The following is a 27,998-nucleotide window of genomic DNA, read 5'->3' as shown; positions in this document are numbered from 1 at the left end:
CACTTACTTTTAAGGGCCTTCTGCTACTGTACCATATGTCCTTTTCATAATGTATAGTCTGGTTTTGGCCATGTTCCTGGCCATAGCAAAAAAACCCAAACCCCAAACTCACTGTTCCCATCCTACAATTAGCAGGAGCACAGCTCCACTATATACTTGCTTTTCACATGAAATCTGTTGCTACCATAATGGTGTTTTTCCTTTAATTTTTTTTTATTTCCCTATAAAAAGTCTCCTGGGTATTTTTCATTTTCTCAATATGCAGCAAATTATAATGGGGGAGAGAAAGAGCATATTTTGGCACTTAATCTTGTGTAAAAGGATCCAAATAATGCTTTCAGCTTTGTCAGTGTAAATCCTGATTAATTCAATCCTGGTCCATCACAGTGGCATATAGTTTGTACAAGCATTAGTGGGTCCAAGAATAGTGACCAAAATGTAACCCAGGGATCTGTAAAGTGTTTTGAGGTAGTTCTGTTAAAGTAAAATTCTACTTAGGGGCAAAAATGTATATAAAAACGATGGAAGAAGTGTATAGCTTTCAAGCTTGGAAAAAAAAACTTATATACAGTCTTTGTTATCCAGAGTACCCAGGAGAAAAGAACAAATACTGTAGTCATCTGACAGAAATGCACATGAAATGGGATGGGGAGATGGAGCTGAGGCTACAAACTGACTGCAGAATCACAAAACCGAAGTAATTTCCACTAAGGGGAAAAGTAAAATCACACTTTTGTCTGCATTTGAGATTTATCTGCGCAATTAAATGATCATGTACATAGCTCAGTACAAAAACATTAAATTATATAATCCCAGTGGGAGGAACACTTTACAGTCTCTCCGAGTATGTTGTCTTATTAAAGGAGCCTGCATATCTAACACCAAGTCAACATATGTGGTAAAAAGTAGGTTTTGCCCTCGGATCAGACATGGGTATCTCCCTCTCAGTTTTTTTCAACCAGTTTTTTTCTCTCCCTTCTCTTTCAGAGACCCTGCAAACGGCAGTGAATTCCAGTATAAATGGAATATAAACAAAGTTCATATATGGCATAAACATATGAGAATCACAGTGGGATGGTATTCATATAATTTTAGTTAGAGTGATGTTATTCTAACTACGAGTGAAAGGCATGTAGCAGACAAAGGTATTTTAGACTTAATGCTTCCTGTGTCAATGCTTAATTGTTCTGTATAACTACAGTTAGCTTAAGAACCTGTCCTACTTATTCACACTCTTACTCTCTGAGGTATTTGGCAGATAAATAGGGCTGTTGACAAGAAATAATAAGCGACTGAGTTTTATTTGCAAATATGCATTGCATGAACTATTATCTAATACAGCACTGAACACATATGGTTCAGTAATAATTAGAAAAGGATGTGATATGAGCAAAAAAGCTTTATGCTTTAGAAGTGTTCTTTGATTCCTTGTAATGTAAGACACACCAGAGATTTCATTTCCTTAAGTTACACACTAAAATGTATGGAGAGTAACATTTTATCTTCTAAATGCATGAGTATATATATAAAATTTCTTCAATATGATTGCAGTGATAATTTTCTTTTCCCCTTAAGAGATGGCATTAGATACATTCTCAAAGAATACCTTGTTAATTGAACCGCCATATAAAACCACCATCCTATATGAATGTCAAAAAGCAGTAGTTTTGAGTGTGGAAATTTGTCACTTAGGAATGTCTAGACTGTATATTAGATTTCCATTAAGTCAAAGTGGGTTAGAAAAAAAGGTTTTAGAAATTCATAGTGGAAATTATTGAGCTTAACATCAGTTTGCAGCACTACACTCTCAAGTAATCAGTGCAAGTTCCAACAAATAACAATGCTGCTGTGACTTTCCCAGTAGACAGCACTGCTGGAGATGCTTCCTACACTTAATAGGTAAATGGGTTTTCCTGGGAGCAAAACAAGGAGTCTGATGTTTTGTCTCCCAGTAAAGAGCATCAGTACAAGATGATTTTCAGCTTGGCTTCCTTGAACGTAACAGCTTGGGATTGCACATTGTAAACTACTGCTGCAAAAAGAAGTGCAGGAGTTTCCATTTGATAACCTGGGTTCGTTGATCCCCTTGCTTTGCTAGTGTAAAGAAGCCTTTGAATCTGCTTGTGCAGTTAGAAGTAGGCATTAGCATCTAGGCAGAGCTGTCAGTTCACGCTTTAGTTGTGAGAAGATAGACATAAGTCTTTGGAAGCTGAATAAGACGAGTGAATGTACAGGGGCATGCTTGCGTGCACCCTGATGCTTTTCATTGTCTCTAAAGTCAATCTTCAGATGAACTGAGTAAAGATTCTCCTACAATGGCAAGTTCTGCCAGGCCTGTACTTTTCTTTGGAAGTTTTTCGTTCCAAAGCAGGTTTTCTCCATGTGAGAAGGAAAATGAGAAAGCAGTGCAGCGTCAGAGTCGTTTTAACTCCTTGATGTCCTCCACTGCCTCCACCTCGGCCACAAAGATGCCCCTGTTCTGCTGGCGTGGCAGGTGCTGAGCCCTGGGCTGAGCACTGCAGCCCTTCATCTGCAGGAGCAGAACACTCCCCGCGCTGAGCTCCTTGGACATGTGTATTGGCAGCTGTTAAGGGGCAGACACAAGGTCCTTTAACAACTGCACATAATTCAGATGACTTCTCTGGAAATGCTAATGTATAAATGAACGAATTCACTTTTAGACAATTGATAATTCAATTAAAATGTAAGAGAGAGTAAATAGTATGTGCTTATATGCACGCCTTGCATTTGCTTTCTTAATAAGATGAACTTCTTGCCATTTCAGTGAAACTCAAATACTTACATTACCATTCTAATGCCTGGTTTGTGTGTATGGTCACATTTCAGTAATGACAAAGACAGCGCAGTGTAGCAACTGTCATGTTATCTAGTACTATGAAGACAAGTAGCTGTAAAGAATATGAAAATAGGGAAATATTATTCCCAAGTGCAGAGTGTGCTGGGGAAGAGGGAGACAGGAGAAGGATGGTGTTTCATCTAAAATACATGCCTGATTCAACAAGGTAACTAAATATAAATACAAAACACTGATTTCAGTGAAAATAGCAAAGGGCATCATCAGCTCTATTTCACCCTAGGTTTATACTGTATACAGTTTCTCTAGTGACCTAAAACCTTTCTTCAACTAAAATTTCCATTGAAATCATGTGCTTTAAAATAAATACATTTAACTTCCTGTGTACTCATAAACACAAAATTTCACAGTTAACCACTGAAAAATGCAAAAGGCCAAAGAAAGGTTGAAGTATCTCCACTGGTAAAAATTTCAGCCCAGATTAAATCTGTGGGAAACTGAGTCACTATGAAGAATAGGCTTGGGTAGGATAGGGTGTACAAATAAAATAACAATGTAATGCGAGGTTTTGACAACAAATCCATCAGAAGAAACAGGAAGAAACCATAGTTTTAAAGTCATGCTGTGTTAATTTGAGAGCAGTACTAAGGAAATCAAAATTCACCAGTTAACTCTCCCTGAAGTGATGATGGCTAGGACGTATAGATGAACTTTAGAGAGCAACTGCTGTTACCTACCTAAGTTCCAGGAAGGGAGATCATAAAATGAAGTTCTGTTTGGTGATACTCGCCTTAACGTGGGACAGGGCATTAGCAATACCATTTTCTTTAACACCTTTTCTTCCCCATCCTCAGTGGTTGGTACTGTTCCAGCAAGGAAATCCTGCTGGTTTGCAGAATAGTAGCAGCAGAACTCGTGATAGTTACTGAATATGATGGACTAGAAGCTGGTTCATTTTTGGTGACTTCTGTATCTGGGCTTTGTAAATATTCACTTCCCACACCTATTTCCTAATAACACCATTGATCTATTGGTCAAAAGAACTGAATTGTGCATCAGAGCTTTCCCACTACCTGGTAAGTTTTTTAATTACCCTTTATCTTCCATTTTCTGTTCCCATAAAATGGAAGCTACATGTCCAAGCTCCTACCCCACCCCAAATGGCCACTGAATTTGAAGCAAAGAGATTTTTATATATCTGAAATAGTTTATCATTTTACCTTCTGACTAATTTTAGTTAAAACCATGGATTTTTTCATTCTGAGTGAATGAATATTAATAGCCTCTCAGAACAGATTCCATAGTTGAGTTGAACAAGAGCAATACTGAAAGTCATCTGAGTTTTTGTCATGATGAATAACACAGAGATTCCCTTGAGCAGAATTCTGGAGAAGACTGACATCTCTTCTCAGTTAAGTGTAGAATATGCTTAGTTTTTTGGAGAATCCTTGGCTCTGATTTTTGAGAAACTGGGATAATTCAGTGCAGCAAAAATAAATCTTTTCTTTCTAATCAGGACTTACTTTTTCATTTTTTTCCTATTCCCTAGTTGAAATTTCCTGTGTTTTGTAACCATTTAACATTGTGTTACTAACCATCCATTATGTCCTGCTTTATTCTCTTTTAGATGAAAGAGCCATATAAAAAGAGAATTCACCAACCCCTATGACTGAATTTGAGCGATAATGTCAATGGAATTAACACATTGCCATTGTTGAATGGTCTCCTGTGGCTATATAAACATCAAGGTAACACATTTCCAAAGCAGAAGACATTACTACTGTGGTACTGCTGTTCTGTTGTTTTGAGAGTATTTCCTTACTGATGTAGATTTCCTACTGATGTAGAGCTGCCATTTTGCCTGGTGGAGGATGATGTTTGGAGAAAAAAAAAAAGAAAAAAGGTTGATTTTTGCTGAATTCTTATTTGCTAAAGAAAATCTATTACATTGTTTGGCTAAACATGGAATGAGAGCCCAAGTACACTAAGGTTTATTTAAGGTGGCCTCTTACTGGTAAATACATTTAAATGACAGCTCTCTTGAGGACCTAATTCCATTTCTGAAGAAGACCTTCTGGAAAAGCTGGGACAGAACTGCCTTCAGGAAACCCAGGGTTCTTCAGTCTGAGCAGAGTTAACTCAAGAATAATTGCCTCCCATACTAGCTTCAGCCATTAGCATAACTTTCATCTCTGAGTATAGAAATAGACTGAGGCTTAAATACCTTTGGTATGTTGCTGAGTAAAATGTTAGTAAGTGAGTTTCAGTTTCAACTTCGAGGCTGGCAGACAAATTGTGAGGCCAGGCTAGTCAGAAAACTTTTAACTGTCATAATTCCATTCTAGGCTCATTGTCACCGTCTCACCTAATGCAGGAGACAAGCAGCTGATGTGGATGTTGCATAGGAACCGTAATTTCTTGTGTCACAAAACCACTGACAATGGCTGCATTACAGAAGCCAGAGCTGGTCAGTTAGGGCATGCACGTAACAGTAATGATTTTGTATGTTATGAGTTTCCTGCTCCTGGTTGCAAATGGGAAAAGAACCTGTATTTCTGCAAGTATATTTTCATTTGTCCTCAGGCAAGAAAAAACTCAGGCAGTAAGTGCTTAACCAGAACAGAATCTGATGAGTTCCCTTCCTAAATACCCCATTATGTGAATTTTGCTTCTCTCCAATCACCTTTAATCAACTGGTCAGTGGGTTTGCTGCATTTCTATGACTCATACACCACAACACAAGTTTCGAAAGGTGGGAAGTCAATCTAAAGGTTGACCTCACCAGGCAAAGATGTATCCCTCTCCAGAATCCATTAGACATACCCACTGCCTCTACCAGACCTGGAACAAAAGGCAGTTTGCAGAGCTGAATTTGGCACTTCTGTGAACATTAGGGCTGAAACAAAAGAGAGGGAGGTATTATCCATCCCCAGAACAGCACTGGGTTGAATTCCTCAAAGAAGACTTTTCAGTACAGGGAATGTTCTGTTTCTGCACTGCTCTTGAGTGACAAGAGGTAGAAAAGAAAGTTGTGATGGAAGGAGGGAGGAGCTGCTTGTGACAGGAATTGTCAGAACGTGGAAGATGACTTGGTGAATCGTGAACACTGTGCATGAGTTAAACTAAGTGGACAGAGTTTGTGCACACTGTAGTTGTTTTCAGTCCCTTGAGAGCTGTTTGAAGCTCTCTGAAAGCAGAGAAGATAACAGCTACTAAACAACTACTAAACTTTGTGCTTTAGAATGCAAGAGAAATTGCCTTTCATCCATGGATCAATCTTTTGTCAGCCCATACACAGTGGCTGATGGCTCTAGTGTATTTTCATTGCCACTAAAAGGCTTTTCTTGGGAAGTGAAACCCAGTGGCTCAATAACTTGTCACCTTTCCCATGACTCTTGCCTAGGCCTAGAAGTGGGGAAGATGAACACTCTGCCAGGCTCAGCAACATTCAGGTTGCAGTCACACCTCCCTTGGGAGTCTTTTGTGAATTATGATGTGTAGAAATGCAGGATTTTATCTTTGTAGATCCTCAGCTGGGTACAAAAGCTGATGTCAAGGCGCCTGAGCCCAGCAAAAAGATACCAATGGCAAAAGCATGCACAACCTGTTACTTCTCTCCCCGCCCCCCTTTCACTGTGTCTTACCTTTCATTTTTTCCCTTCTTTCTTTCTACCCTCATTTTTACAGACACTTTTCCCACAGATACCCACTTCTTTTTTTAATCTTCTGGCAAGAACAGAGGATCTCCTGAACCAGTAAGAGACAGCTCTTCAGAAGAATGGGAGTTATGGAGCTCTAGGGTTCTTCAGGAAACCTGTCTGCAGATGGCCAAAACGGTCCCCAGCCTTGTGATGGCTGCAGTGTTGGCCAACAGCAGGGGACACCAGTGCCAGGTAGGAGAAAGTGGTCCATCTTCTGAGTCACCTAATATGCTCATAATTTTATCACTTCAGGCTGTAGTAAAGTAGCTGCATATATGCCATGAGATCTAAGCATCTAGCAGATAATCTTGTCGGGAAAGTCCAGCAGGATTGCCCTAATTTATTTCCTGTTATTAGACACTAGCTCTCCATCATGAAGATGCTGAACAAAAGGCAGGCCTAACCACTACTAAGGGTTGTTGAGTTTCAAATTTGAGCATGAAAGATTCTTTCTTTTCACGTTTCACTTGATTTCCACTCTGACTCCTTTCGGGATGATCAGTGTTTCAGCTCTGAAGCACACTTAAACTTGGACAGCTTTGAAATGCATTGATGCACAGGTTAAGCAAATAATCTCGGAGGAGCAGCAGAGCTACTGTTTCAAGAGAAAAATGAGGATGAACGGAGTGGGTAGAGGGGAAAACTGTGTGCTGTATTCATGTCCAGCATGTTCTGTTGGCAGTTGCACTTTTTTGCTTCTTGTGGAGCACTAGGAAAGTTCTAGTATCAACCCTGAAGTAACAATGCTCAATTCTGCTCTCTCCTGCTGTGCAGACACATTCCCTCCTTGCAGCTATAGCTTCAGGCCTGGACCTTTACTCTGCCTCCCCAGTGCTGATTAACATCCTGTCTTAGACAATGCCCACTACGATTGAGAAACTGTTGCGAAGGCTCATCCCCTTTTCCCCAGACACTTCATCTGGATTCTCCAGCTCTTAGGAGTCACTGAAGAGAGAAACAGTCTCCTTACAGAGAATTAAGATCACCGATAAAGCTCTGAAGCAGTATGATCATGTAAGAGAGGCCTGAACGTTTTCTTCTTGTTGAATCTGTGTTGAATGTGTACTGCTGTAATCCACAGTATATAAGTAAGCCCTGGTTACATTGCCCTGGAAAGCAATCTGTTCATATGCCAGTAGATCATACATTCTTCTTTGTGGTCCTAGAATTCATTTAGTATCTGTTTGAAGAATCATAGCAATAAGAGATAAGCAGGTATCTCAGAGCCTTCTTTGCTGCTCATGTGAAGGCAAGATTGTTCTCTGCAATACCACTGGTTTGTGCAAAAACCTTTTAAAAGTCTAATACAATAAGGGCTTTGCCTGTTAATTCTGTGAACAGTCTGCCCTTGCACAGCTGGTATAGTTTTTTCCTGGATTCTCAATTTGCTTCTATCTCATTTTCATCCCTGCTAATGAAGATAATTATATCCTTTTGTAGCATATTAATTCCTCTGTCATGTGTATGTTTACACCCTGCAGACATGTTCATTTCTTCTTTGTGCATGGAGCCATCAGTCAAGAAAGCTTTATTTAACAACTCTTCTAATCTTTTCTGATGTTCAGTTCATTCAGTCTCCCTCCAGTTCCCCAGTAGCTTTGATAATGAGGTGATAAGAATTACATGTAGTTTTACCAGTTTGTTTTATAGCAGACTAACAAAGAAGCCCTGCCACTTTCCTGCTTAACTATATGCTATTTTTCCATATGCATCCTGTGGTTATATTTGGCTGCTTTTGTTTCCTTGTTGAAAACAAAAGCACCATGCTTACTGCAGAAAACCATCTGAACTATCTCTATATTGTGCCCTCTTTAATATTACCATGTTTTTTTAGAGGTGGATATAGCTGAACATTACTGTTTTCAACAGAAAAGATTAAATTATTCTAATAGACCTAGAGGTAGTGGCAGGGAACCATAGAAGTCAGCAATTCCTCTCTTGAACAACTCCTTGGCAATAAGATGTGAGGGGAGCAAAAGGTTCCATCCTGGAGAGGAAATAAAAGACAAAGAAGTCAGAAAGACAGAATGGGGGACCGTGAATGGGTTTAGATTTCAGATTTTTGTCTCAGGTTTCTGATAATCTGAACCAGTCCTCTCAAAGGGCTGTCATAGCTTCTTTACCCTGTCCTGGAGAGCACAAGTGCTCTTTACATCTGGTAGGCTCCCTCTGGTCCATGAGCAGTTACTTGAAAATGAAGTACAACGCCAGCAACTTCTCTAAAGCCATAAGTGACTACAGGGATGCGAGCAGGTTTGATGCCATTGTCTGGTCCTCCTGACTGCTTGTGTTGTCTTTGGCCCCAGATAATTTTGCACTTGGTGCACAGATACCAAGCCGGGTTCCATGTGGTGCTGACCAGCATGGATGCCTACACCTTACCCTGGAGCACTGCAGCTGCCTTTACATTTCCAGAAGAGCTTTTTGTGGCCGTGACAGCTTATCACAATTCCAAGGTGACCTTATTAATCTCCTGTTTCTGTCACTCCATATGTTTTTCATTTTGCATGCAACAGAACATTTCTCAATGCAAAATGTTCATAAGCAAAGAGAGAGATGGGCGAAGTTTGGACTCTAACACCATTAAGTTAGAATGTGTACAGTTTAAGTTAGAATACTTATACAATTAGTGTAATTGATTATTTTTCCTACTTTAGACGTAATAAAACCCCCTAGAATTTTGCCACAGCTTTATCCAGTAGAAGCCTTTGGAACCTCTGACCATTGTAGTGGGATATTCCCCAGAGTACAGTGAGAATTCTCAACCTTTATTCTTTTGAGATTGCTTCAGGTTAGCTCTTGATCACCCAGAAATCATACGTCAGGAACATTGTGAAGAGGCAGGAAAATTAAATACTGAATTGTCCTGTCATAAGCAGTCCTTAACAAGTATATGTGAAATGTATCTAAAGACTTTCTTGATCTTATCTTGCTGCCTGTTTTCCTCTACTAATGAATTTTTAACCCAGTCTCCTGATTTCAGCCCAACTGGGCAAAAGTACTGAAGTCACACAGATGAGTTAAGTCCTATGGGTTTCTTTAAAATGCTGTCTGAGGGAATGCCTGCAATGTGAGTTAACATAATAGTAGACAACAGAGAATCCAAACAGGAAATCTCCTTTTTAAATGCCTTAATTGTGAGAAAAGCATCAGTGGGAGCTCAGGATGGGCCACAGGTGCATGTTGTAGTAAATGCACAAGTGTGAGGGTTCCTTGTGCCCTGTGATAATCTGGCTGGGTTAGTTTTTTACTTTCTGTTAAGAAACTGAGCAGCACCAAGCAGTGAAGCAAGATCGCAGTGAGGGGTGCTGTGAGCTCCCTGGTGGTGAGTCCAGGCCTGCATTGCAAGCAGACTTAACTCTCACTGAATCCTACCCCAGCAGTAGCTCTCTGCAGAAGCTTAAACCAGTAACTGCAGGATTAGAGGGTGACAAAAGCAGTGACTTCATTATTGATAACCATCGAAGACGTGCTCAGAAGGAATGCTTGCTCTAGGATGTGACTTGTATTTCCTCCTGCACACTCCCCTGCTCCCTTAGCAGAATTTAAATATCTCTGTTGAATTTACATTGTATTGTTGTTTGTATCTATGTTTGGTTGGCAGGCATAGGTTAGGTTGTGAAGTACCAGTCATTTAAAACAGTTTTGCCATCACAAAAGCAAAGACTGTGTTTTTAAGAAAGGTGCCTAATCTGTGAATGATCACTAGGTGAGAGAGGAGAAGAAATCAAAGTCTTTTGTGCCTAAGTAGATGAAATCCAGTATTTTAAGTATAATGCAGTCATTGCATACCTCTGTTGTCCTCAGTCCCTGTGGAACTGCCTGTATAACTGTTCAGATACCTCGAAACTGTGTCCTCCCTTCGTTTCTTAAGGAGTTGCAACCAATGTATTTAAATTATTCAAGTGCCTGATGTTCTTAACAACTTAGAAGCATTTGTCCACTATAGTAGGGCTAATTTTTAATTTATTTTTCTAAACACATCTATCCAAAATGATGGTAGGCTTTTATATTCACAGCAGGGAGCATTGTGAGGTTTAAATATCCCTTTAATCACTAAGGATGTAATAAAAACAAGAAGAGTTCTTTGAGCTGCAGAGTGTTACCCAGGGAAAAATCTACTCTAGAGCTTACAAATGTGGGCTGAAGAGACAAACTGGGCAATAAAATCCACAACTATGGACCAAACCGGCTAAAAGTTGGTCTGTAGCTGCCCATCAGGAGTTGAGACTTGGAGGGGGGAAAAGGCCATTCAGCACCTCTACAGCCATAAGAGCCAGGTCATAAACATTTCACTGGGTAGGGGGAGGGAGCCGTGGGTCTGTGATCCTGCCTGGAGCTTGTCCCCTGGCCTGTGACTGCAACAAAGAATGAGTATGAGTAATTTGCCTGCATAAGAAGAACGGGGAGGTAAAAAATCTGGGCAGATTAGGGATTACAGGGATCCTGCCTGGAGCTTGTCCCCTGGCCTGTGACTGCAACAAAGAATGAGTATGAGTAATTTGCCTACATAAGAAGAACGGGGAGGTAAAAAAATCTGGGCAGATTAGGGATTACAGGGAAAAGTAGTGGCTGTGATTGATGGTGTCAGTTCATGTACTTTCGCATATGAATATAAATGTCGATGTACTTCTGTATGGATGTTAAGGCAGAGCTATTTGCTGCCTGTTTTCTAAGGCTGGTCCTTTATGGCTCCTGATGGAGAACGGTGGGTTCTGGCAGGGTTGCTGTCTCCCCAGGTGCGGGGGGGAGAGAGCCTTCCCCATGCAGGAGGGGAAAGGCAGAGCTTTCTTACACGGTGCTGCTTGGTGGCCCTTTCCTGTGCTGTGTGGCTCTTGCTGCTGTAAAGTCCTTTCAGTATGTATTTTTTGTGGATTTGAGTGGGACGGTGCTGAGCCCTGTCTGGGAAACACAAAGAGCTGACAGGAAAACAGTGCACCTAACATCAGGAGTCTGTGAAGACTTGAAAGAGCTCTAGACAGACATATTTTGCATTTGACTCTGGACTGTAGCCTTTGAGGCCAAACTCAGTCTTTAGTGTTAAGTGGCTGCTAAGTGTTTCTCTTCTTGTCCTAATGCTAACTGACTGCTGGGAGAAGGGTGCATATTCCAGCAGGGCTGCAGGAGGGCGGATATGATAAACGGGAAGACAGAAGAGCGTCCTCTTTAGTTCAGGAGCACAGCTTTGTGACCAGATACTTCAATCCACAAGAGGAAAAGCCTTGTGTTAAACTCATAATGTACAACTTTTCATTTACATGAGCCACTTTCACACGTTCCCTTCCAGCGCAGACCCCTCACTGCCAAAATGCAGCCTCCTTGGAGTGGGCAGAGGCATGTGGCCAGTCCCAGCAGCACACTGTGCCTGGGTCCGGGGATCCTGTGGTGAATTAGCGTTGAGCTGCTACCAAGAGGCCCTCTCCAACCGTTTTGTTTTGCCAAATGTGATTTTTGCTTTTTGAGAGCACAGGGCAGGTTTGAGGGTGATACAGTTTGGGGCTCAGCATGGGGTTTTCATCCCTACTGAGGTCTGCCTTCTGCATGTTCCCAGGGCAGGAACATCTGCAGGGCAGTCAGTGCACATGGAACATGCCTGAAGACACCAGACAACTTTTCCCAGATTAAAAGCTATCAAAATCCAACCATAAAGAGAAGGGGAAAACGTGCCATTTCCCACCATCAGAAGAAAATGCTGTGTTGTGTGAGCTGCTGTAAGGAACTGGGTAAGAACTGTTCCTTATGCTATCACATGATGGGAAATTACATGTACTACTACTTCTTCAGAGGATCTCAAAACACTCTGTAGGCTTTTGTAATTTCTGTAGTCACCCATAGAGACTTACTCATAAAGCTGCTCAAATGCAGGCCGTGCCTACGCTGCCAGAGTTTAGCTGCTCTGTCCTGATCAACCCTGCTGGATTACAGGCTACTGCACCGTGTGCTGGTATACATGAGCAATAATCCAAGAACTGTTTCTTTCCAAAGACTGTTCTTGCATTTCAGCAGTCTCACAATAGCTTCATCCCTCACACCTGAGCTTGCTCTCAGACAGAATGTCCTGGAATTGTCCTGGAATTTCTGCTGGACAGAGATGGTGGGGCATCCTGCGCAGCCACTTGCAGACTCAGATCCTGAGCCTCCTGCAAGCTGACACGTTATCTGTTGTGGGTCTGAGAGCCCCAGACACCAGCTAGAGATGGTGAGATCATCACCCAGAGTTAGGAGGATATGTGCACAGACCAGTTCCCTGTAGGGTCCTGTTGAGTGTTAAGGGTTAAAGCTTCACTTAAGGTGAGAAAAGTGCCAGAAAACATTTGCCTTACTACAAAACCCAGAGGGGGATGTTTCTTTCCAATCACCTCCTCAAAGAGATGCAAAGCAAAACTTTGTGGCCTCTGCTTTTGTCATCACACATCCCGTCCCTTCTGCACTGCCCTACTTCATCCCCTTCAGCATAGGGGGAGAGCCTACAGTTAGAGCTAGGCACAGCAGGATTTTTACCTGCTGCTGTAAATGAGCTTGGAGCAGACCTGTGTATGTCACTGACTTACACATGTCAGATCCACTATGTCTCTCATCCCTTTCCACACCCTCAGCCTTGCCAGTGTATTGTTAGACACCGTCACATTCACCTCTGACTTCCCAGCAAACTGCCTGAGGGCACTCCATGGAGAGACCGACAAGGGGTAATGTGCTAAATTTCCCCTTTGCTAGTGATTAATTTCATGGGGATTGCTCCTGTTAGCCACGCTTTCCAGCAGTAGTAACAAATTCACTTTTTTTTTTGTCCCCACTTTTAAAACCTTTCCAGTGCAACTGGAATGGCTGGGAGAAAGCTAGTTGTTAACTGGTCATGGGTAATTAATGACTCCACCTTCCCCATCAATCAGCTGGGGAAAGCCAAAAGGATTTGAGTGCTTGTAGCAAATGTGTGTTCTCTAGACATGCTGATAGGCAGAGTGAAGCGGCAGCAGGAGACCATTTCATACCTTCTCCTGGAAGAAGCAGTATGTCATGATACACATCCCACACTCCTGTCAGGTGGAGAGTCTGAAATTGCCAGTGCTGCTGCTGTTGTGCAGTTTCTAACTGTGTGGGATGTTGATCCATCGCTGCTAGCGTGAATCTGACCCAGTTTTTGTTCTATTTTTTCTTCTCAGATTCTGATCATGGTTGTCTTTTTGACATTCTACAATTAAAATACTAGCATTAGAGAAGCAGGATATAGTGGGGGGCAGATTTGATGCTGGCTTTCCCTTTGTGACAGAGCAGAAAAGCATTTCTGCATCCTGTTTTGTTTTTGTTTGGTAGTAGCAGTGCAAGTGCAAGCAGAAGAGATTTGACCTTTGTACCGTGTTCATCTCACCTTTTCCTTTCCTATTTACATTTCCACAATGTAATAAATTATCTCCAGTTGAGCTATAAGCTGATGTTCTTCCAACACATTATAGTTATCTCCTCAGTGGTGCTGAGGCTCTTTGGCTCTGGATGACCCTAAGTTAGCTGAAAGAGAAGAGCCTGTGGTCTTCTGTATTACCCAGTAGTTTTAAAGGGATGTCAGGGAGGGTGGATGTGGTTCTTCAGAGGTGCCAGGAGCCGATGGACCATCTCCTGCTATAAAATCCTTCTCAGGACTTCTCAGAATCTCTAACCTATATTTCTTTTTACATGTTCTTCCTTGTCATCCTAAGCACTGGCTTTTCTCTCTCCGCTTGTACTGGGATGCCTGGAATTCAGCATACTACTGAAAGAGAGCCAGTCCCTCTTCTGATTGAACTCCTTTGTCCTCTTTGCATGTCCTTGTCCTTGCATTGCCTGCTCCAAAAGGCAGTAAAATCAGAATGAAAGGGATGTTGCTTGGGTATAGGATCCGACTAAATAAATTCAGAGTATGTTTTACATGTCACTGACAAAAAATGTTTATTGGAAGCAAAACTAGAGGGAATCAGCTGCAGCCTTACAGCAAGCTCCTAAATTTGCTGTGCAGCATCCAACACTGGCCCATTGAGACCGATATCCTGCTTTTGACTGCCAGCTTTTGAACATCATCGACCTGTAAATGTTAGTATAGCCATTTCTGTTTGTGAATGCATAGAACATGGTCTTAACCCAGGTGTAGTGGCTGTTTTGTGCCCCGAAGCAGGAGATTTGATTGCTGTCTCTTAGCACTTGTAAGCACTTATAAGTACAAAAGCTAATGGTCACACTTGCAGAATAAACTAATTAAGGGAAAACGTTCAAGTCCTTCAGTTTCTGCTCAGCCTTCCTTCAGTAAGAGCAATGCCTTGAACAAGTCCTAAAACCAGTGCCTGACCCACCGTGAGGCTTTTGAATCGTGCATTAGCCCTGAAAGGTGCCAGCCGGAGGAGTTGGGTGCCAGGAAAATGATACCCTAGGAGGGCTGAGCTGAAAAGTTACTGCATATAGAGCAGCCTCAGTCCTGAGCTTCCGAACAGATGTGATGCAGTGCCCTGCTGTAGAAAAACAGTGCAGTAGGAAAATTAACTGTGCACTCAGGGGCTATGAATGCAGAGATTGGGTAGGTAAGTAATGTTGTATCATCAGACGTGTTTGTGTTAGTAGAGAAGGCATCTGTTGGTGAGTGAATGCATTGCTGCAGCATCCCAGTTGTGAGAGCAAACTTTACCACAGACTTAATCACCCACTTGGGAAGGAACAAGCTCAATACAGTCCTGATTCTGATACCAGAAATCAAGAGTTATTCTGTGCTTTGCAATGAAATTTATATTAAATCCATGGAATAGCCAGAAGGAATTTTTTTCCTGCTTGCTGCTTAAGGGATTATTTTTTTTTTTTTTTTCATTTTGTAGGTAAGTCTTTAACTGATGGTTTTGGTCTTGTCTCTATTTGTTTAAAAGTGTGTTAGCAGTAAATCAAAGTGCATTTCCCCTATAGGGTTTCCTGTATGTCAAAGCCATGTTAATTCTCTTTGATTTTCTTCCCTTAGCCCCAGCCATTGCTGCAGATCCTTCCTCTCTTTGTCCCTTTGGACATCAAAGGATCGCAAGGGGACAGCCCTGGCCAGAAGCTCCTCCCTGCTCATTAGCCTCCATAAAACAGGAACTCACCTTGGCTAGCTGTGCTTGGAGTCCCATCCTCATCCTGGTCATTCTTGACACTGGATCTCAGAAGGAAGGGCTTTTGCTTGCTTCAGGAAATCAGACCTGCTTTTGAACTGGACTATTTTGGCATCCCTTGTAAGAACTTTGGTGGCTCTCCTGACCGTGCAAGCTCCTAGACGCCACAGTACATGGCAAAATGCAAGCTTTACCAGGTAAGTAAAGGACTCCCTCCTTTTCCTTATTATGTGGAAAGATCCTAGACTTATGCCGAGTGTGCACAGTCATTTTAGAAAGAGAACAAGTGCTCCTGAAGCATTACCAGCATTTATACTAGTGTGTGTATGGCTGGAGAGGATTTATAAAATGAGTGGTTTTGGTAGGAATGGGTGAGAAATTGTGGGTTTGAGTGTTATTTGTGAGCTTTGAAAGACCTTTCAGAAGGTAGTGAAGGTTTACTCACAGTTGTGCCCAAAACTCCGTTGTCTGTGTCACAGTGATTGTTCATGAAGGTTAGAGGTGTTATCTGTATGTTGTCTGCAAAGTACTTTGAGTTCCTTCAAGTTGAAGGCCACAGAAGGTTTGGAAATACTTGTTATAGTGCAAGTAATGTCCTGATACAAACTATTTGCTTTTTCTTTTGTTTTTTTTCTCTGCCCTTTGAAAGCAGGCATATCCCCCTCTGCCAGGTTCATGCCCAAACACAGGATTTTTATGATTTCCTTTGGGTTTTTCTTCATCAGTCCATTTCATGGACACCTCTTCTGTGTGTGGCATGATCAAACTGGGCACAGTGACAGATCGGCACTGAGAAACAACTATTTACCTAGATTGTATGCGTAAATTAGAGTTGGCTGGGTATTCTCAACTTAATTTCTATACCTCTGCAAGGTGTTGTTTCAGTCCTAAGCAAAATGAATCAGATAGTTTCCATCATTACTGTTGTTTTGGGTTTTTATAAGCAGTCCACACTGTGTTGATCTGACTCCTAATGATTCCTGCCACTTCAAAAGAATTTTGAGTTGAAAAGCAAATAAGCAACAATGAAAAATATAAACTGTATTATGGTATTTTACCATGTTAAAGGTTGCAACTATTGCAGAAGTCGCCTCATTTTCTTACTGAGTTGTTTCTGGTGTATGACCCCTTAAGGCAGAAATATTCAAGGTTATGACTAGGTGCGTTTGAGAGGTGAAACAGTTGTATTTGTAGAAGCAGCATACTTTGATTACTGCCAAAATGCTTTCTGAGAAATGAGGTTCCCTCCAGAGGGTTGGAGTGTCTCTATTTATAAGATGGGAGAACATGGGCTGTTTTTTGGTTGTTGGCAAATTAGTTTCTCAGGTAGCTTTATATACTGATGTGCATTTCTTCCTTGTGGACACTGCATAGCTGTCAGTGACTTCCTCCCTCAGAAGATAACAGCAACAAATGTAAATAATAACTGGTTTTAGTGAAGGTAAGCAGCATACCTTTTGCCTTGTTGGAGTTTTCCCACTATTGCAAACCCCAACCCATATAGTTTTGGTAGGCTGCAACGAATTTTCTGATATAATATTGTCCCAGTTATTGACAATTAATTGAGGGGCTGCTTTAGGTGAGTGCATTATACTCCAGCATCTCCTATCCAAAGATCTTATTTCCCCTGCAAGCATTACCAAATTGTCTCTCATTTCCTTTTCTCTTCACCTTCAAGATAGAAAGAGATATGCACAGCCTAGATGCAGAAGCTGAAGGACAAGCTGCTCATATTTGCATAAGACTTAAAATTAAGCATGGAAGAGATTAAAGATCACTTAATTTTCCGTGTCTTTGTTACAGCAGCAGTCTTCTTTTTCAACCTCATCTTAGCATAAGGAATATGTTTTAAAGTGTGCCACGTGCAGTGGCACCACAATTATGATAATGTAATGCTTTTAAAATAGATCTGAAATTCTTGCAAAATACTTAAATCTCTTTCAGATAGTACTTAAAAGCTGAGTTACAGAGAAGAGAAAACAATAAAAGTACAGCTTTAACAAGTTGGGTTCAGTGCTTGGACACCCTGCCACAAACCTTTCTACTGTAATTCCAACATACAGGCATCATTGTGGGGGAGATGTGGGTGTGAGTCTTACCATTAGTTACATAGGCACAAAGTAGGAGTGAATTAGAAGTGCCTTGCAAGCCAGCCTCTGGCTGTGCAAAGGAAATCCAGAGTGGATCTTCTGGCTGAAGCCAATTGCACATGAGTGTGTAGAAAGCTGTGTGGATCCATTAGCAAGCTCACACCACTGCTGGGGTCCAGATCCCATGCAAACTGTTAATGTCCTGTTTTTCAGCCTCAGACTGCACACAAAACCTGCAGGGCAAAAGACAATAACTATATTTTAGAATCTTTGTTGCAGTGTTTATTGTATGCACAGCTCTTTTTCCCTGTCTGCTGTAGTATTTCATTCATACAGGTGAATTGTGGATTCATTCTGGTAAAAAAACAGATTATAACATCTGACTTTTGATTTTTAATTTAGTATTGAACTCCTTTCACCTCAATTCCTCTTGATTCCATTGAAAGTCTCCCCTCAATAAGGACTCGTTTAATGGCATTGGAATTTGCCTACAAAAACTTAATGCTGAAATTAATTTGGGGAAGGAGTGAGCATCTGTCTAGCTAAGCAAAATCTGTTTGCATGTATCTGTGACTGGATGACTCCTGTGGGAAATCAGCCCAATTTTATTGTAACTCCTTTTGATACACGTGCTGCATTGAGCTACCGAATGCATCGTCTCATGGCAGCTTTCATGTCTTTGCAAGAGGATATGGGGGAAGCTTTAGTAAGAAGATGTTAACAAGCTAATCTTGGTGAGCAAACTAGGTGTCACTTCTTAGCCAGTTCATTAATGTTGGATCAAAGCAGAAAAAGGGTAGAGGATATATTTTTTTAAATGCCTAAAGACCTTTACAAACTGACAAAATTACATTTAAATGGGTTTGGGTTTTTTTTTAATTCTTAAATACTTTTTTTACTTCTGAAAGAACCCCTTAGACTCACACTGGGTTGTTTTTGTGGAAAGATACTGCTTCCTGCACAAAAGCTGATTTCTCTGGAAATAGTTGTCTACTTTTCATGCTTGTTCTTTTGAAGATGTTGCTCAGAAAAGCTGTAACGAGGTGAAAATTCCCTTATTTCTGGTATGTTCTGAATAAGGTCTCATCAGGGTGAGAGACAGAAAAGTGTCTCTCTTTTACACAAATAGCGGTGCATGGCTTTTAACACCTCACCCAGCGTAAGTGGCCTGCTGGCACTGCTGCTCTGAGTGTCCCTGTGTCCAGCAGGCTTATCAATACCTGGCTGGTACCGCAGGGCAGTGTTTGTGAAGCCCTGCTGGGTAAGAAATCAAGCCATCAGTAGCTATACCAGGTCATGTTTTCACCTAAAATTAAACTGTGGCAGCAGCAATCTTGTGTGTGTTACAATACAGTTAAGAATGCCTATAGGAGGTTTTAGATTCAAACAGCTTTACAGGGGTGGTAGGTGCCACCAGCACCAAAATGTTCCTCCAAAATAGTTTCCCTTCCTCTTTCCGAGGACCATAGTTAGTCCTCTGCCTGTAATAGAAAGTGCAGGCATACTGCAGGCAGCACCTCTGAAGTGCCGTGGTGTGTTACTGAAGAGGCACCTTCCACCACCGTCACAGGCTCCTCAGTGGTCTCCATCTCCAAGTCCAGCTCAGACTAGTCGTCCTCTTTTCAGAGTGTTCCATGGTCTGGCTCTGTCACCTCCCTCTCTCCTTGCCCTCACTTAGATTCGGGTCTCCTGTCTCTCCCTTCTTTGCCCTCTCGAGAGATTTTTCACCTCTGCTACCACCTACCTGTCATTTTCTTCCATTGCCCACTGGTACACTTAAAATCTTCAATCCTTTCATCATTCATTCTGTTCTCTTGGTAAAGTGTTTCATGTAGCCTTGATCAGGAATGCAAGTGGATTATGGCTGCCTGCCAGTGTGAGTTTTGGAACAAAGTAAGTCGGGTTGAGTTTGTGCAACACATAAATCTTTACAAGATAATTTACCTGCTAAACCCAAGCCTGCTGGAGAAGCCTTTTTGCCTTCTGAGCCTGCTAAATAACAAAAAGGCTTAGATAAAACATAATGGCTTTTCTGTAAGAGGTTTGTTGTGGTGCAGACTCTCTACTTCTTTGCAGCACCTGGACTCTTCATGGGTAAAATCATGGCATTCAGCTCCCTGAGCTGAACCAGTGTGGTGCACTGCACAGTAGTTTGGGGTTGAGATGTACTGTGGCCAGACAGAAGAGTGATGGACAGATGCACAGACCCCATCTTACAACAGTGTGTGAAATTCAGGGAGCTGGCACTGGGGGGTACTGGGAGAGCTGATGTGGGTGTTGTGTCTCAGGGCCCTGGCCCTGAGCAGAAGCTGTTTTGTGTCATCTCTCCTCCTGCCCATTGAAATTATTTCTCCCTCTCTTGGTAGACATGAAAGTGCCATGTGAGGCCCTTCCTTCCCCCAGCCTGGAGCACTACCCACAGAGCTCCATTACGGTCACCCTTGAGGACATGGATCTCTGGATGAAGTTTCATCAGATAGGAACTGAGATGATCATCACCAAATCGGGCAGGTGAGGGGAGCAGGACAGCTGTCCACACCACAGCTCTGCAGGCTGTTGTCAAAATCCCATGTTTTGAATGGTGGCCTTTTGACTAGTTTTGTAGCTAACTGCACATCTCCGTGCCCCTGACAGAGGAATTGTGCTTTCAAGGATGTCATAGAAGTCCAAACTGTGAAGTGCAAAAGGTCACTGTGTGGCTGATATGCTGAGAAAACTTCTGTACTCTTATCTCGCCACTTAACACTGTTCTTCCTGTCCCTAGGCGGTTGCTCAGGATGGTGCCCTGGGCTTCTTTTGCCTCAGTCACAGGCAGCAGGAGTTGGGCAGTAAATACCTGTGTTTGAGGCTGCATTTGCAGACAAGAACATGGTGTAGAATAGTAATGATCTGTGCGTGCAGACTCTTCTGAAATCCAAATGAATCATGCATTGTGGAGCTTGCAGTGAAAGAATATGAAGTTGTGAGATTGTAATGTAGTATGTCAAAGCTGCTGTGAGCTAAATTAATCCCTTTGGATAGGAAGGTAGGTGTCAAAGCTTTTTTGCAGAGTCAGAAGATGAAAGTGGTGGCAGGGAGTACTGGAACAGAAAACTAGATGTGCTCTTATGAGAGCACGTTTTCTACCCACGCTAGAAAATGCTCTAATCTATCCTCCAGGTCTGTGATAGCTGCTCGGAACTAGGTGCAAATTCCCAATGTTTTCTTTTAAGTTTCCCACTGTTGTGTTATAGGAATCAGAAGAACAAAAGCAGCAACAGTGTCAGGCCTTCAGTGACTGCTGCCCTGTTAGTGTCTGTTCTACCTAAACCCACAGGACTAGATAGAAAAATGTTCAGTAGGTGGCCTGTAGAATTATGGCTACCAGAACTTGGCACAGTAGTGAGTAAACATGACATGCTTCTTGATCATGAGACAGTAGCCACTTTATAGAGAAATCCTTATACTGTCCATTTCATTTCTCCTTCAGACGAATGTTTCCACAGTGCAAAATCAAAGTCTCTGGCTTAATCCCTTATGCCAAGTACCTCATGCTGGTAGATTTTGTTCCAATGGACAACTTCAGGTACAAGGTGAGTGCTTTAAATAATAGAATTTATGCTGTCCTTCCACCTTTGTTAGAAGTAGATTAATCTTTATGCTTCACTGGACAGGCCGATAAATAAATTGTCTTTGGACAAAGTGTAGAAGTAATTGGTGGATCTTATCCCTCTCTTGAGTTTATTTGTCAGTTTTGCTGGGGGAGCAGCTGGAAAGGTAACTGATTTTCACTGTAAGTGGTACAATATTAATCATGATTAATATCGGACTTCTCTGGCAGCTGCTGGGAGAAAGGGAGGAAGAATGAGGCCTAAAATGGGAGCTCTTTTGTTAACAGGATCATAGCTCTTAAGAGAATTTGCTACTTGTGCTTCAGGGGAGGCCACTAAATTGACAGTGAAGCAAAGTTGTAATGAAAATAGGTTTTTGTTTTAAGCTCTAGATTTCTGTGTTTCCCTTTACAGTGGAATAAAGATCAGTGGGAAGTTGCTGGAAAAGCAGAGCCCCAGCTCCCTTGTCGCACCTACGTCCACCCAGATTCCCCAGCTCCTGGCAGCCACTGGATGAAAGAACCTGTCTCCTTCCAAAAACTGAAGCTCACCAACAACACTCTGGATCAACATGGGCACGTAGGTTGTAGCTGGCCTTTGTGTTGTGCTGTCTTGGAATTCATTACAAATGAATGTTACAGGGCATAAGTGAGATTTGTGAGAAATTAGATCATGTGGAAATTTAAATATATTCAAGTGCCCTTGTGCCCTCTTAACTACCTGTTAGGTAAGGCTTTACTCTGTACTGTTTTACTGTGCTGTAAAGGCATGGTGGAGACACCAGTCACAGGCAGGCATCCCTGGTTTGAAATAAAGCCCCTACAGAAGACTTTGCACAGTGGGTTGGCAGTGGTTGCACATGGAAACTTTCTCCTATGTCTCCAGATCATCCTGCACTCCATGCACCGTTACAAGCCTCGCTTCCACATTGTGCAGGCAGATGACCTCTTCAGTGTCCGCTGGAGCATCTTCCAGGTCTTCAGCTTCCCTGAGACTGTCTTCACTTCTGTTACTGCCTACCAAAATGAGCAGGTACAGCGTGCAAGTACTGTTTTTGGACAAGTTGATAAATACTATCCTTAGAAGTCTTGTAGAGGGAGGTGTCTCTTTCCAAGCTTCTCACCCTGGGTGGCTATGATGGACAGTGGGAAGAAATAGGCACATTATGGTTCCTGTGGAAAACATCTATTCTGCGATGCGATGAATCATGCACCTTAATTAAGTATTGTGTGCTGTCAGTGATTAACAGAACCCTAAATGAAATAAAAAGTATGGGCAAAAGTCCACATACAGATACTGTCCCTATACATTTCTCTAGTCAGGTAAATCCCACTCAAATCCCTGCTGGCTCTGGCAAAAAGTAACTCATCTCTGTATGTCAGTTCCTAACAAATAATGGGAGCTGCTGGGAGAGCTCAGGTACTGTGGCAAGGGCCCTCAGACAAGCTCTTGTGATAGATAATGATGCGAAGGTCTTGAAACAGTAAATAACCCAACCAGTCACCATGAAACTGAATCTTGTTCCTTTTGTTTTAAGATTACAAAGCTCAAGATTGACAACAACCCATTTGCTAAAGGTTTCCGTGAGCATGGGAAGAACACGCGAAGGTAAACTGTTTTTTCATCTTTATAACTGAACTTCACTTGTGAATTTTACCCAAGACCATTGAGCAAACTAGACCACCCATCTCTGCAGAGCCTGCTGGGCTGTGCACACTGCACTTGCCTGTATCTGGGAATGATGTCCTCCTGTGCAGCATCCTCCCAGGAGACTTAGGGTGTGGGAGAAGATTTCCTACAGAAATGTGGGAGGTGTGACAAATGTGAGACCTGCATTCCCTTGCAAATTGGAGCTAGGCTGGAGTCTGACATGTGTATAGCAGTGATAACAGGAGTCCACAGCAAATCACTAAGTCTCTTTAAGATCAGCTTGATTCTGACATTTGGAAGTCCCTCATCTTTCTGTATGTGTGGAAAAGTGTCTCTTCCAACAGGAGCTTTTGTCTGCAAGAGGGAAAATGGGTACCAGTGTTAGTGAGATCTTCTGTCTGGTCTGAGAGCAGCCAGTGGATGAGATGAGAAAAAAAAGCTTAAATGTAACCATAGATTGGCAATAGAGAAGGAAAAAAATGGTTTTTTTCCAAGCAGAAAATGTTACAAAAATATCTTAGATTCTGTTTTGTATTACTTTATGCCTGAAAAATACCTCATTTCCTGATGAAAAAGGCCAAAACTGAGTCTTTTTTACTTAAATTTTGAAAATGTCATGGAGTTTTTTTCCTCCTGTATTAGGATCATTTCTGACTAAGCTTAGACTCGTTTTACAGTTAGGAAAAAGCTGCTTTCAAGCAGAAGACCCACCCTACTTTACTTGTACCTATGTGCATAGCATGTATATCCAGCATCGGACTTTACTTCCAAACAGTGCCAAAACCTCTGGTGCTGAGTTTCCATGTTGATTGTGCCTTTTGTACAAACATGGAGCAGGGAGCTCCTTCACCAATGTATCCCCAGAACTCTGCAGGGTGAGGGCTCTCACACACAGATGGCAGGCAGTATGGCTAACCCTATAATTCCACTGTGGTAAGTGTATTCCCCATGGGCCTGTCAGGGTGCTTTGCTAGGAGAGGTGTAACACACACTCAGAGAGATTCATCCCATTTTTGTCTTCCAGGGCTTGTACAGCATCCCTCACGTATTTGTCTAGGCAAACAGCTTACATACAAACTACCCCCATGTCTTGTTTCTTTCCAGGGAAGGACGAGCCAAATGCCAGAAGCCTAGTCCAGCCAAGGGCCAGAAGAGGAAGCTACCTGAGGAAAAGGAGTCTGGTGCAGAGGAACGTGGTAATATTGATCACAACAAACCCAGAGAATGATTTCCAGCAGTGCCTGGGCAGCAGAAAGGAAAAGAAACAGCAACATAGCCCCCTCTGTGGGGAAAGTGGCCTATGTGGAGTCCCTAAAGAGTGCTGTGTATGGCTTTGAGCCTCTGACTCTGGGTCTGGGGCTGATCCACAGGAGACTCCTGACAAGTCACTTGTCATTACTGACACCTCGTCAGCTCTCTCACCAGCCTGCCAGCCTGGCTGTGCTTTGTGACCATGCATGATAGTAGGCTGTGCTTTCATAATGTTTCAATAGTGACATGAGATTGCAGTATCACCCATTGCTTTCTTGGTTCTCCCCAGTGTGCCAGCAGTTTTTGTGTTTGTGCAGTGTTTGTGCAGCTGGGTTGGGATGCAGATGTGAGAACTGATACTGTTAAAAAAACAAAAAAACCCAAACCCAAAACCAGCCAAAACAAAAACCAAAAAACCAACAAACCCCAACTTAGACTGTTTGTTAGTTTGCTTTTAGGCTTGATCGTTTCTTGCTCTAGTTCACAGTGCTGCTAGCAGTAGCATAACCAAGGAGAGAGGACAGGGCAGGACTGAATGCAGTGTAAGGAAAGAAGGAAGCTGGAAAGTTCTAAGACAGTCACTTTAAGACAGTATGCCTGCAGAAGAGGCATTAGTGCATTTTCTTTCACCATCCTGCCATCAGTGCAGCTGCCAATAAACCACTGTGAGCTCTGGCTTTCTCTTCCCCCCTTCTCATTTTTTTCCCCATTCTTTCTTTTCCCTGCTGTGAGTCAGATTTTGAGAAAGATGAGAATGTGGATGTGAAGGAAGAGAGTAACCCTGTGGTGGTCAGCAGTGGATACCCCTTCTGGGTCTCAGAGCAGAACAGCAGCCAGGCCTTTCCTGCAGCATCCCCCGGGCCCGCTGACCAGAGGGAGGGTCTGGCCAGAGAGCAGCAAGTGCCTACGCCATCCTACCAAACATATCGGTGAGTCCCACCTCCTGGTGCTCATGTCCAAAGCCTCACTTCAACTGATGGGATTCCTCCTTTTCTACTGAGTATTCCCTAAGAAAAACAGCCAGTGGGAGTAGGGAAGGATGTCTTTCTGTTGGGCAGCATACCTGGGTGATAGGTGCTAAATTAGCATGGAGATAGCTCCACAACAAAGCCTTTCTGTGTTCCTTCAAACCCACTGATTCTGGGCATACTCATGTCTTTGTAACGCATTTTATTTCCTTGTCCTGAAATGCTCTCCCAGCCAGCTCTGTACTGCAGAGCTTGCCTGTCCTTTGGAGGAAGTGTGTTGGAGGAGTGGCAGGGCTCCAATGATTTTTCCCTCCTCCTTATCATTGCAAATTCAGGCATGAGTTATAGTGAGCCCAGACTAGAACTGAGCCAGAACTCACCTACTCTGGGCTTACCTCCTCTGGCGTTAAGATTTTCTGTGTAAGTGACATCAAGGCTTGGACTAAAATCCACACTACCAGTGAGATGAAGCAGTAAGCAAGGGGAAGAAGGCATGCTAAAACCTTGCCCTGCCTTCCCCAGGGGATCTGTGTGGGTTTTCAGTGGTTTCCCACTGCGGTAGCTTTGACTCAGTCTTGTCTCTGCCCTCGGGCCTCAGGTTCCATGAAGCTGGGGACAGCCAGCAGCTTCCCACCCGCGATGCCACAACCTTGAACGACTTCCGGGCAAGGTGCCATGCCTTGGATCTCTCCACAGTGCCTGAGCACGACTCCAAACAGCTCCCAGAGGGCTTCACCAACCTGCCTCCTCTCCCCCCGCCTCTGCCTCCTCCCCAGGACTACACAGGAGTGGTGAACATGGCTCTAGACTCTGTCGGGAAACCCGGGGCCCGAGCGCCCATGTACAGTCCCTATGGCACCGAGCAAGGCCTTGGCCAGTGGATGGTGCCTTCCCACAGCCAGTACAGGGCAATGAGCTACTCGGCCTTCTCCACAGAGTACAATACACAGGGGGCTCCTGGACATGCCCATGGGACCATGGCAGAGTGGAGCCAGTACCCTCTGTTCCCCTATGCCTGCTGGTGAACTGGGAGGACCCTTCCCAATGAAAAAACTGAAAGAAAACTGTAAATGAGATCAAATCTGCTCTGGGGTGTTGACCTTTTGAAGCCTTTCGTACACAAGGCAAAGAGGTATTGCTGCAAGCAGTAGCATGGGACACCTTCACTTCCTTATTGCCTTGCACAACAACCCTCGCTATGTTTCACAAGCAACAGCAAAACTGGTGACTGCCTGGCCATGGCACTGTGGGTCTGGCTGAATAAATGTGTTCTGCAATGTTGGGGTGTTTTTCAGCAGGAGTAGGAAACTGCAGGAGCTCCAGAGCAATACTTAAAGAGCTGATGAGCTCTCAGACCCAGCCTGTTTGCGTCTCACGTTTGGCTGTTTCCAAAAATCTCTTCCTCCCAGGACTTGCATGCAAGGAGATAGAGGCTGAAGAGTTTCAATAAACTGTCCAGGTGGCCAAAAAGCTGTAGAGAATTATTGCAGAGATGAACCAAGCAATCCTGGTGTCCCCTTGAGCAGTTTCCTCACTTAGTGTAGTCAAACTAAAGTTAGAGTCTTGCCTTTCTTCCAGCAGCATACAAGAGTAATGCACAGCAACACCTGTGTGTCTGGAGTGCAGGAGTGGCTCCTGCAGGCAGGGAAGAGTTTGTCCCGTTCAGGAGAAGCAGCAGCAAGGCTGTGTGTTGTGTCTGCATGTCCCCTGTGCCCTCTTCTGTCACCCCTAGATTCGAGGTTAGTGAAACACTTTTCTTTCTGCTGGTGGTGGAGGGAGGTTGTTCAGGGTGTGTGGGGCTGCTCTGGGGGGTTACAAAGGCCTGTGCTGGTCAGAAACAGGGCCACAAACAGCACTGCTGGCTGTGCCTCTCAATCTCTTCCTTTCAAGGGAAAGGAAATCTTTCACTATGACCTTTTCATCCTGCTTCCACCCCTTGCAGCCCCACGAGAATATAATTTATAGTTGTTGTTATTGTGCTACACTCTGAGCGAGCTTTGTCGACAGGCAGTTCTCACCAGCCTGGCATTGCTCATCAGGAATATACTTCAGTTAATACCCTGTAGGCACTGAGCTGTGTGCTGCACTGCTGGTCAGCAAAGTCATCTTTTGCTGTCTGGGGGTCTGTAGGGATCTGCTTCCAGGTTCAGTTATAAGAGGAGTTTCAGCTCCCTCACCTCTGTGGCCCCATCGTGGGGAGGAGCTGTTCTGCCACTGAGCAGCCTGTATGCTGCCTTGCAAAGAGGATTTCTTTTCATCATGTTAGAAGGGGGGAGCATCCCTCTTTGCCCAAGTGGCAGAATGGCCCTGGCAATGGGGTCTTGTATGAGACAGGCTCTTCCTCTTTGCTTCTCAGGGAGAACAGACACGTTCCTAGGTGTTATTTAGGGAATGTTTTCTTGTAACACTTTAAATAAACTGCTCTGTGGCCTGTAGCCATCAGTAGGCAATGAAGTGTGTCATTTATTGTGTATGCCAGATGGTTTTCCCTCTGTATGTGCAGCAAGATGTGGTCTATGAGCAGTCCTGCTTGGGTTTGTGGCCAGTGCATACACCAGGAATGGCTGCGTCTGTTTGGGTACCAGCTCGGCAGTGTGCATGTGCATAGGGTAGAGGTGTTGAGCCATGTTTATTATTGTTAAAATGACTTTGAAAAGTAGCCCTATAAATCTGTGAAACTCAACTACAATTGCTGCTTTGTTATTTAAATCATGCATCGATAACTGCTTTTGTAGCACAATTATGAGACATACAGATCAGCCAAATACTTCCCCTCAGCTTCACAGGATGTGAAGATGTGCAGCGTCTGAATAAAGGTCAGGCTTCACCACAGTC

At 43.1% G+C, this 27,998-nt stretch overlaps 1 protein-coding gene and 1 long non-coding RNA gene across 2 annotated transcripts; both read left to right on the top strand.

The window, feature by feature from the left end:
• Positions 1–134: 134 nt before the first annotated feature.
• Positions 135–6,612, top strand: LOC133221649 (uncharacterized). Its single transcript, XR_009728040.1, has 3 exons — positions 135–4,563; positions 5,161–5,300; positions 6,555–6,612. It is a non-coding gene; the product is annotated as an uncharacterized LOC133221649 (long non-coding RNA).
• A 4,531-nt stretch (positions 6,613–11,143) lies between these two features.
• LOC133221648 (T-box-containing protein TBX6L) lies at positions 11,144–27,708 on the top strand. Its single transcript, XM_061370718.1, has 10 exons — positions 11,144–12,239; positions 15,485–15,811; positions 20,071–20,215; positions 21,174–21,276; positions 21,709–21,873; positions 22,180–22,326; positions 22,832–22,902; positions 24,049–24,140; positions 24,932–25,124; positions 25,762–27,708. The coding sequence occupies exons 2-10, from the start codon at positions 15,796–15,798 to the stop codon at positions 26,186–26,188; spliced, it is 1,359 nt and encodes a 452-aa protein (XP_061226702.1). The 5' UTR covers positions 11,144–12,239; positions 15,485–15,795; the 3' UTR covers positions 26,189–27,708.
• Positions 27,709–27,998: the final 290 nt, after the last annotated feature.

The sequence above is a fragment of the Neopsephotus bourkii genome, unplaced genomic scaffold (genome assembly GCF_033783945.1).
Source record: "Neopsephotus bourkii isolate Nb327-2 ecotype Australia unplaced genomic scaffold, CSIRO-AGI_Nbou_v1 NB_1542, whole genome shotgun sequence".
Lineage (NCBI taxonomy): Eukaryota > Metazoa > Chordata > Aves > Psittaciformes > Psittacidae > Neopsephotus > Neopsephotus bourkii.
Note: the sequence above shows the minus strand (reverse complement) of the source record. Positions and strands in the feature narration are given on the sequence as shown.